General features: G+C 57.2%; 1 protein-coding gene across 2 annotated transcripts in view; it reads right to left on the bottom strand.

Moving 5' to 3' along the window:
* Grm4 (glutamate metabotropic receptor 4) overlaps positions 1–8,271 on the bottom strand; it is a 94,556-nt gene that overhangs the window by 72,593 nt on the left and 13,692 nt on the right. For both annotated transcript variants that reach the window (XM_013351222.2, XM_005360385.3), the window contains exon 2: positions 4,411–5,295. In XM_013351222.2, the coding sequence (XP_013206676.1) occupies positions 4,411–4,929 (519 nt within the window). In that variant the 5' untranslated portion in view covers positions 4,930–5,295. The remainder of the gene's footprint in view (positions 1–4,410; positions 5,296–8,271) is intronic.

Genomic DNA, 8,271 nt, shown 5'->3' with positions numbered 1-8,271 from the left:
CATTCCATATGGCTGGTGTGGGGTGCACCCTGTAGGGCTGGTGTGGGGCACATTGCATATGGCTGGTGTGGGGTGCTCTCTGAGAGACAGGATGTAGCTGAGGGTATCAGGTGACACAGGCCTCCAGCAGGACTCGACACTGTTAAGCACAATGGGAAGTCAACACCAGGTTTGAGCAGCTGAGGCAGGGGGCACAATTTGAGCTCTAGAAAGGTTCTGGGGGCTGGAATATGGCCTGGGGATGGGGGCTGCCTAGCACTGCAGAAGGAAAGCCCTGCATAAACTGGGCCTGAGGGTGTGTCTTGGGTTTCCACTGCTGTGACCAAAGTGAACTCACTCTTTCGGGTAGCACTCCATCACTGAAGGGAGCCAGGGCAGAACCCAAGGCAGGGCCGATGCCAAGGCCGAGGAGGAAAGCTGTGTCCTGGCTGCTCCCATGGTTTGCTCAGCCTGCTTTCTACACACCCAGGACCACCCGCCCAGAGGTGGCTCTGCCCACAGTGGGCGGGGCCCTCCCACATCAATCAAGAATATGCCCTATAAACTTGCCCCTGGACCAGTTTGATGGAGGCATTTCCTCAGCTGAGGGTCCTCTTGCCAGACAACTAACTTGTGTCAAGTTAGGGGAAAAAATAAATAAGTAAAAATAAAAAACCCAGGACTTAGTGATCCCTGTCAGTCCAGCACTGGGGAGGCGGAGGGAAGAGGGTCAGTCTGAGGCTGGCCTGAACCACTGGAGACCTTGTTGAAGGGGAGGAGGGAGGGAGAGAGGAAGGGAGGGAGAGAAAGAAAGACAGTTCCAAACACTTAGCAGCCTGTGGAGAAGCATAAGGCAGAGCCAAGCAAGAGGCTGAAAGGAAGGGCAGGGGAGAGGCTGGGAGGGAGGGCAGGGGAGAGGCTGGGAGGGAGGGCAGGGGAGAGGCTGTGCCCAGGATGAGCTCAGAACTAACCCAAGCCACTGCTCACAAGAAGGAAGGGCCCAGCGCCCATAAGTCCCAGCTTTGGGCCTGGAGGCCGTGTCATGCCTTCCGGGGACATAAATGGCAACGGAGGTTGGGGACTCTCAAAGCTTCTTTCATCCAAGACCTGAGACATGGTGAAAACACATGTTTCTTCCACAGGAAATCTGGTCTCAGCTCTGCCACAAAACTTCCAGGAGCCCTGGGAAGAAGCTGAGGGCTGCGCCTTGGCCCTGCTCAACAGCCACGAGCCATGAGGCCACTCACAGCCCCACGTGCGATGGCAGTACCCTCAAGGCCAGGCTGGGGCACTAGGCCCACCTGGAGCCCTGTCACTACCCGTGGCGACACGGCTGCTTCAGCCCCGAGCTCGAGGCCCTCACAGGAAGAAACGAGAAGCCCAGCAGATGGCGGGAACTCTCCGGGATCAGCCTCAAAGGTCACCGTCTGTTGCAGCCTGCCTGCTCCCGGCGCTTGGGCATTGAAGCAGTGTCTCCCACTGACTTGAGGCCCAGCTCCAAGCTGGGTGTGACATTTCCTGTGGGCTGACTGTGTGCCAGGCCCTGTGCTGACCTTGCTCACACCTCACCTCCTAATTCCATCCACTTGGCTGAGGGGGTCAGGGCAGTTGTCTACGCACTTTGTAAAGGAAGGGCAGGCTAAGGCCAACCAGCATGCCCAAGTGGTCAGCCCGGCCGGCCCCTCCTCCAGGCCTCAACACTCTCCTATGAGCACCGGTTGGAGCCTGCACTCTGCTCTGGCCACAGAAGATCCTACTGGCTCAGTCAAACTCTGGTGTCAATGGCTGCTTCAGTAAGTGGGGTGGTAATGACTCCGGAGGAACAAGGATTAATGCTAAGGCTTGACCTTGCCTAAGGCTGTCACCATTACATAGTGTCCACAGCCTCTGCCATGTCTTCCTCAGGGGCCTTGGCAAGGTGTCCGAGGGAGAACAGGCCAAACCAAGGCTGACTGAGCAGGATGTAAATGGTTGCTAGGCCTGTGGATCCCCAGAATCAGGCATCTGCTCCCCAAAGATGGCCAGGCCCCCATCCCACTTCACATCAGTTTGTGTGAGCAAGCCGTCTAGAGGAAGAGAGAGATCTGTCCCTGACATCCCATAGCCCCCTCCAGGCACGCTGGCCCCTGGAACTCCCTTCAGAGGGGAGGAAAGCTTTGATCACAGCAGCAGAGCCCAGGTCCCCCTGCATCTGGTGGGGAGGTAGAGTCAGACAATGACACCCCCATACACACACAGGGGAACAGATACCCACATGCCCCAGAGCTGGAGGGCCAGCTGGGGCAGTCTGAGCTTGCCCTGCCCACCCGCCCCAAGCTAACCTCCTTGCCTCTGCAAATGGCTTCTGAGTTCCTGGGCCAGCCTCTCAGCTCTGTCAGATTCATTAGCGAAGAAGCCGCTTGTCCCAGCCTGGACCACTGACATCACTAAAAGGGACCCAGGGAACACTGACCACAACCCCTTGCTGCTCCTCTCCCCCACTTCCTCTCTTTCCAGACCAGCAATCAATGCAGCCTGCCCACCTCACAAGGCAGGCGCAGGCCTGGCAGCCAGGCCTCTTCACACCTGTCCAGGAACCAAGGTGGCCTGAGCCCTGGCCCCTGTCACACCAACTGTGCCATCCTTGGGCAGAACAGCACAGAAATACCAGCCACCCCCACCTCGGGGGGCCTTGAGCACCTTGTCCCCCAGATATATGTGGTCCTGTGAATGTACTTTGAAGTCTAGCACCCAGATAGACCGTTCTATGGGCTCAGCACACAGAAAGTCGGGGGGCCCTTCTCTCTTGAGCACCAGGAGAAGAGTCTCAGGGTTCCATGCAAGGCTCACTTGCATAGAGTGGGGGCTGGGCCAACATCACTGGGAGCACAGTTGGGTGGCCCAGGCGGCCTCCCTCCCAGGCCTGGCAGGGCCTGAATGACTCAGCTGTCCCAGCCATCAGTGGAACAGGCCTGGGACAGCCAGCCCCAGTTTTCCCATTGTCCCCTCCTCTCCCTGAGGCTGGAGGCCTGGGAAGACCCAACCAGGCTGTTCACTCCAACGCAGTACTCTGAGAACCCACGAGATGATCAGGATCATGAGGTCCCTAGGGACTCCCTGAAATGTCCCCTGCAGGGACATTGACTCCTTAGAGGCTCCTGCTGTTCCTACACCAGATCAAGTAAAACTACCCAGGAAAAGGCCATCTTGAGAGCACAGCAGGTGCACACGTGTGTGCACACACACTTATGATGGCTGCAGAGGGAGGCAGGGCATGCAGTCTGTAGTGGGGTATCTGAGACCAGTCATGGCTCAATTCTACCCACCAAAAGGGACCTTCCTCTCTCTTCTCCCCTCCTGGAGTACACACAGCACACCATCCCCAGTACTGATGTATCCTCAGCGTTAGACAGATGAGATCCGGGTGAGAGGCACTGGCTTCCTCCCCCCCCCCCCCCCAAGTGGCTGAAACAGCCTTTCCCAGGCCTCAGCAAGCTCTGGAGACCAGGGCAAAGGGACCCAGATGTCAGAGTCAGAGAGGACCAGTAGCCTCTTCTCATCCCTTCCTCCCCCTCCCCCCTCTCCCACCACTCACACCACAGACCGAGCAAAGGAGGCAGGCTCGGGGGTGGGGGGGGCGGTGCATAATTATTGGTAAAATGCTCCTAACGTTCTCCCTCTCCCCAGTAGCTTTCAGTTGTTTTAGCAGCTTAGCAAGCACTTGGCTCCAATTGAATTGCAAATCAGCAGCTCTTGCCCCGGGAAGAGAAGGAGGGAGGTGGTGGAGGGGGCAGGGAGGGGCTGGGAGGAAGATGAGAAGGACCGTAAAAGAGGAGGGTAGAGGGCAGAGGGGAGGATGGGAGGGAGGCCAAGGTTAGGTTCTGGTAACTAGGCTAAGGTTGACTAGGCCCGCTTCCCCTTCCTCGCTTCATCCCCCGCTGTACCCACAACCCCGCCCCCAACCGAAAACCAGGACACTCTTCTCTAGCTGGAACTGAAGGGCGGGCTGGGAGGGCCACCAGGGGCTTCCTCAACTAACCAGAAGAAAACAAATCTTTCTCGGGAATTGCAATTATTTGGAAACAATGTCAAAACAGAAGTCTTGCTTTATCCCCCTGGCAGTCTGCAACATTGTGGTTTCCATCCTACATTCTGTCTGTCTGCCCTTCCATCGATCCACCTGTCCTCCATTTGTCTGTCTGCCTCTCTGGTGTCCTTCACACTTCCAGCCCCACTCCAGATTCAGGGGCTAAAGGATCAGAGCCCGAGCTGGTGCAGCTTCAGAACCATGGCCAGCGCCGAGCCCCATCCCTCAGCCCCACCCTCACGCCACAGCACTCAAGCTTCAGACACAGGATCAGGCTCCAGAGCCAAGAGGGCTGCCTCCATTCTCAGGTAGAGGAGAAGGAAGGAGTCGTGGGCTAGGCACCCTGGGCCGTGGAGGACACTAACCTTGAAAAGGCGGAGGATGTTGGCCACCATGATTGAGACTGAGCTCCCTGAAGCCCCGATGACGCCCACCACGCGCTCAGGCTTGGTGATGATGGGTGGGCCGCCGCTGCCACAGCGGACCTCGGTGCCATCCTTCTCGATGAGCGCCTGCACGAAGGTCAGTGACTGCTCGAGAGCGTGGGTGTCCCTGGAGCAGGTGTCCAGAATGCGGGCGCCCAGCGTGATGTTGGGCAGCAGGTCCGGGTCATTGTTGATGCGGTCCAGCGCGAAGAGCATGGCCTCCAGCCGGTGAATGCCCTTCTCCTTCTTCAGTTCCCCACAGGCTTTACCCTCAGAGCCTCGGCCGTGGACAGGAAACAAGCCTCCCAGCGTGATGTCCCCGTCAATGCGGATAGAGTTCATGTGGGGGTGGCCCTTGGGCTTCCCCAGGGATGAAGGCACCCAGGAGCCATAAAGGCTAAGGAGCAGGCAGAGGGGCAGCCGGGCCCACCACCAGCCCCAGCCTCCCTTCCCAGACATGTCGAGAAGGCCTAGAGACCCATGAAGAGTGGGCCCCACTCCTAGCCCTGGCAGGCCCTGGGTCCCACGACCTGGGTGATCATGAGCAGGGCAGCTTCAGCAGCAGGGGGGCTGGAGATGGCCAATGGACTGGCCCATCCCAAAGACCTGCCCTCCTCCTCTTTGATACTTGAATGGAGCTCAGTGGCCCACACGGGCCAAATCCCCAGACGACAGAAAGTGGCCGGAGCTACAGGAGGTCTCAGATCCTTGTCCCCATGTCCTGCAGGCCAGATTGCCACGTCTGGCTGTGGAAAGGGAAGTGAGCTCCTATCCTGGCAGGATCTTAGCATCAAGGAGAAAACAGCTCCGACCAGTGCCGCCAACCTGGGAAGAGAGAGAGACTATCAACCCAGCCCGAGGAAGACATTTACTATTCTGATTCCTCATCAGGAGCCTGGGAGAGGGAGCCCAGAGGTTATCGCCAAAGACGCCATAAATCTCCACTTGATTTTCATTGCTGCGGCCCAGCTCCTGAGGAAATGCAGAGCTGGAAGCCGAAACTGGGTCATGTTTAAAGACCTTCGCTGGCCAGGACCCATTGCCCTCAGAGGCCAGGCCTCTGAGAAAGTACTCTTAGGAACAGCCAGCATGGCTGGGGAGGAATGGGTTCCTCAGCATGCCCTGGGAAGCTATAGCAAGATACCTATTCTGTCAATCCAACCTCATGACAGGAATGAGGAAACTGGCCAGGCAGTGGTGGTGCACGCCTTTAATCCAAGTACTCTGGAGGCAGAGGCAGGTTAATCTCTGTGAGTTCAAAGCCAGTCTGGTCTACAGGACGAGTTTCATTCCAGGATTGCCTCCAAAGCTACACAGAGAAACTCTGTCTCGTCTCAAAAAGAAGGAAGAGGAGGAGGAGGAAAGAAAGAGAGACAGACAGAGAGACAGAAAGAAAAAGAGAAAGAAAGAAAGAAAGAAAGAAAGAAAGAAAGAAAGAAAGAGAGAGAAATTGAGGTCCGATAGAAGTCTGTGCCAAATCCCACAGATCTTTCTCACCTTAGCCCTAAATAAGAAACATGGCAGTTTTGAGGGGACCCAGAGTCCCGGGAGGAAGATAGTGGTCTGCCCAAGAAGGCTAGAGCGCTGTCTGGGCCCAGACCAGGAGCTGCAACTCCAAAGATTGGGAAGAAGGGGGAATCTGGGGTTCAGAGGCAGTCCCCCACTTCAGCCACATAAGTGCCCAAGCAGAGTCAGGGGGTCCCTCCTCCTGTCCCTCTCCCTGCCGGTCTTCTCAGTCCTCCATCTGCCCCAGTGGGGCTCCGGTTGTCATCACTGTTGTTATTGTTGTGCTTAAATATTTATCTGCAGGGTAGAGGAGAAAACAGAGCCCTTCCCCATTCTCACAGCTAATTTGGGCTAATTTCCCCTGGGAATTCTGTGCACACCCCCAGCCTTCCCCCTAAAGCCAGCAGCCTTCCCCCTCTACTTCAGGGGCCACCAGGAAAATGGCTGATAGCTGAGACCCCTTCTCCAAGGGTTTGTCAAGTGAAGGCCAGCTAGCTATTTGGCTACTCTGTGCCTCAGTTTCCCATGCACTGGAGGAAGAGCTGGAATTTGGATGGAAAACATCCCCCTAGAAATGGGCTTCCATCAAGGCCCAGCAGGGGTCTGGGAGCCTCCCCTCCCCAACTCACCCGGTTCACCTACTGAAGCCCCTAGGGGAGGGAATGGAAGGATGCAGACCCAATTACAGCCCAGCTTCTGAGCTTCTCCGGCCTTGGGAGCCTCACAGTGAGCGCTGGGGGATAGGACTGAACCCAGGGTCTAGCACAGCTAGGCAAGCTCTCCACCCCTGAGCTATGAGACCAGACCTCAGATCTCCCATCGGCAGTCAAGCCTCTAGCAAGGACTCCACCTAGCGCCGCGCTACCAGAGAACTGGTAGCCCAGAGGCATCCCACAACCCTCTCATCAAGACGTGTAGGTCTAGAAATGGACACAAAGAGAACCTGGAAGATCCACCTTCTCCAAGACCCAGGGACCCAGGGCTAGAGTCATGGCCGGCATCCTGGGGTGGTCTCGAGGCTATCTCTGTTCAGATCTGCCATCCCTCACCCCTCATGAGAATGGCTTTATGCTCACTTTCGAGGTGATTGTGGGAATGGCTACATGGGCACTAGGCAGTTCACAAGCAGATGGACAGAGATTGGTGTCACCATGGGGGTCCCAGAACCCTGCCCTGCCCTGCCTTGCCAGGTGGACACATCTCCCATGGGTCTCTCTTGTGTTTAGATATGTAAGTGGCGTCAGTGGGGCGAGCTCTAGTCTGGGCACCATGCTGGCCCCTTGGGTAATGACCTGCGTGCCAACAGGGCATGGACATGCCAAGCAACTGCCAAAGGGTTACTGAGCAGTTCAGACAACCACAGGGCAGTGGAGGAGCACGGCACACTGCCCTGCAGTGGGGTGGAACGTTCAGCCCGTCCCACAGAGGGAGCAGCTGTAGACTGAGAGCCACACAGAGCCCAGGAATCCAGAGTGTCTCCTGTCACTCCACTGCTGTGGGGGGCAGTCCCTCAGGCCTGCTGAGTTCACAGCCATTCCCATGAGTGTCGCATGGAGGGGGCTCGGCACCCTGAAAGAGTATGAGCCACACCAGGGCCAACTGATGCAGGCACAGCTTCTGACAGTGGCCCTGAATAGGCCTGAAGCCCTTTCCCAGGGCTCACTGCAGTTCCTGGGGGCTCAGCGCACCGCCCACATGTGGGAATGATCAGGGCATGAGGGAAGCAGGCCCAACACAAGCAGGGTTAGAATCGGGAGCCCCAAAGGCAACTTCTCCAGCTGCCACACCTGCCCCATGGGCTCCTTCCTCTCTGGCCATATCAGGTCCCCGGGCAGATTGCAGTTCCTGTAAGGGGATTGGTGGACGCACCCCCTTCAGCGTCCACACCATCTTTTGATGCTGTAACAGGAACATGGGGGAAGTAAAAATACCCTGAAAGGAGGCAGAGACATCCCTGGGGACATCTGTCTCTACCTGCAGGGGAAGGGGGATCTTTGAAGTCCATTCTCCAGGCCTTGAACTCTGCGTGCGCGCGTGCGCGCGCGCGCGCGCACACACACACACACACACACACACACACACACACACATTTCAAAATAGCCAGGGAAGCTCAAACGGAGCAACAAGGGGCACCTCCCTGCAGAAGGAGCCACCAGGATGGCTGCAAGTCCAGCATCTCTCCTCTTCCCCTTCTCCCTTCCCACCATCCCTGGCTTAGTCCTCCCTACTCCCTCCCACTGGTTTCAGGGTGGATGGTGGCAGTACTAGAGGAGGAGCAGAGCAGAGAGTCCTCCC

Source organism: Microtus ochrogaster, linkage group LG2, assembly GCF_000317375.1.
Source record: "Microtus ochrogaster isolate Prairie Vole_2 linkage group LG2, MicOch1.0, whole genome shotgun sequence".
Classification (NCBI taxonomy): Eukaryota; Metazoa; Chordata; class Mammalia; order Rodentia; family Cricetidae; genus Microtus; species Microtus ochrogaster.
The sequence above is the reverse complement of the archived record's forward strand: the minus strand, read 5'-3'. Positions and strand labels throughout refer to the sequence as shown.